The sequence below is a fragment of the Phytophthora parasitica genome, assembly GCF_000247585.1.
Source record: "Phytophthora parasitica INRA-310 unplaced genomic scaffold supercont2.256, whole genome shotgun sequence".
NCBI lineage: Eukaryota > Oomycota > Peronosporomycetes > Peronosporales > Peronosporaceae > Phytophthora > Phytophthora nicotianae.
This window is the reverse complement of record NW_008649242.1, coordinates 3,912-5,788: the sequence shown is the minus strand read 5'-3', so window position 1 is coordinate 5,788 and position 1,877 is coordinate 3,912. Positions and strand designations below refer to the sequence as shown.

Genomic DNA, 1,877 nt, shown 5'->3' with positions numbered 1-1,877 from the left:
TAGTAAAATCACGACCTGTCACTGATTGATGCCGACAAAGCTTCAGCAATTTTTGAGTTATATCAGCCATTTTCAGGCGAACATGTAAGCTGTAGTCCCGTTTAATCATTTTGTTGAAAGTCTCTGCTGGGTTGTTCATCTTGGCAAACCCACACGGGGAACGGAAACACTGCCACTTATTGAACTTGGAACTTAAGCACTGCTTTTCAAAGTAAGATATGAAATCCGCCAGATCAGAACGTGCATCCCATCTCACCAAGGCAGACGTCTTTGTTGACTCATATTCATCCGCATTTCTGAGAGTAGTGAAGGTCATATATATCTCGAAAAATTATTTGTATGGATTGTTCAGAAATTCCACTCAGACGCTTCTTTACATTGGAAACCACGTGGAAAAGCACATGAGGTAGTCACTGTCGGTCGACATACCAATGCTCTCTTCGAACCCGTTCAATTGAGCCTCCTCAGCATCCCCAAAAAATACGTTACATTAACGCTGCGTCCAACCACCTCACGAAATTGAGATAAAATTGCGTTTAGTGCTGCAGCGTATTGTACATGCGTTCTTTGAGAAGTAATGAAAAGCGCGACGCAGTGAAAATGTCTGGAGGCATCTGATATGCCAAACAAAACAAAGGAAATATTTCGTGGTCAACTTAAACGTAGCATCCATGTGAAATACAAATTCTCCGAGAGATCTATACAGTTGCCGTAGCATGTACTTTGTTGAAAAGGCTACAATAAATGGATACTCATCGTTTCCATCTCCCAACACTGGATTTCCATCGTTATCCAATTTGTATCCAAACGAAAACGGGGTCAAATCATCAAGTTCAGGGCTGTAACGCGATTCCTTGGCGAGAGAAATCACATCGTCAACAAAATCGGTATTCATCAGGGTGGATCGTTTGTAGTTGTACACAAAATTCTGAATTGTCTTCAACTCTGGAACAGTGCTCCGGTCCATCGAGAATTGGTCAATCAGGCTATTCCGTATGCGTGCTGGTTTAACCCCATCAGTGATCATTGTCCGGCTTTTGGGTTTCATCGCAAGGGTAAACACTCTTTCTTTGGGGGATCCGACGTTGGCGAGATGGTTTTCATGCTCATAAAATGAGTAGATATCCGTTGCAAAACATTGAAGAAGCTTCAACCAATAAGGGCATTTCTCACCAGTCGTGTTGCAAGTTGATGAAACACAGTACCACATTTTGTACCTCATCTTGTGTCCATCAGTGTTCTCCTTGCATATCGAGCAGTGTTTGTTCTTGTTGTTAGTGTAGACATGCAGAGAGCGCATTTTATCGAGCTTTTTGTTTGCCAGTAGTTCTCCCTCGGCTGTACCAATCGCTCTCCACGTATATTCCATCGGCACGTTCTCCTCGGCGAGACGAACTATTTGTGTCTAAACAATTGCAAAGGTAGAATTGCTGGCAAGAAAGAAACAAAAGCTAGTTTTGGTATCAGTCGCGATTCTTCGCATCTTGTGTTTCCCTTAGCGTATTTATAGATTTCATCATCGCTAATGACGACCTGCTCTTTTAAACTCTTGAATTCAAGACATCCATCAACGTAATTCCCCAAGTAACTTATTCCGTGAAATGAAAGCCTTATTATTTTATACTTACCCAACGATATGCATGTACATTCATATATTACTATGTACTATTACACATTCAAACGCGGGGTGCAGATGATTGTAAAGCTGCCTAGCCCTCATCTTAGCCAATTAGTCAAGGTCATGTCACTTTCCCTGAGGTCTACGTCGTGAAATCGGGCGAAGTATTTGACGGCGGCATGAAGACGTACGATCGCTCGGACATCACCTGCGTCGGCCAAACTGAAAGCAACGTATCCACTGCTGTCTTCGAGGTCGA

At 42.7% G+C, this 1,877-nt stretch overlaps 1 protein-coding gene across 1 annotated transcript; it reads right to left on the bottom strand.

Moving 5' to 3' along the window:
* Positions 1 to 536: 536 nt before the first annotated feature.
* PPTG_20042 (hypothetical protein) lies at positions 537 to 967 on the bottom strand (the record flags this gene model as incomplete). The annotated part of the gene is made up of 2 exons (XM_008918656.1): positions 537 to 614; positions 683 to 967. The coding sequence occupies 2 exons, from the start codon at positions 965 to 967 to the stop codon at positions 537 to 539; spliced, it is 363 nt and encodes a 120-aa protein (XP_008916904.1).
* Between the last annotated feature and the right edge of the window lie 910 nt (positions 968 to 1,877).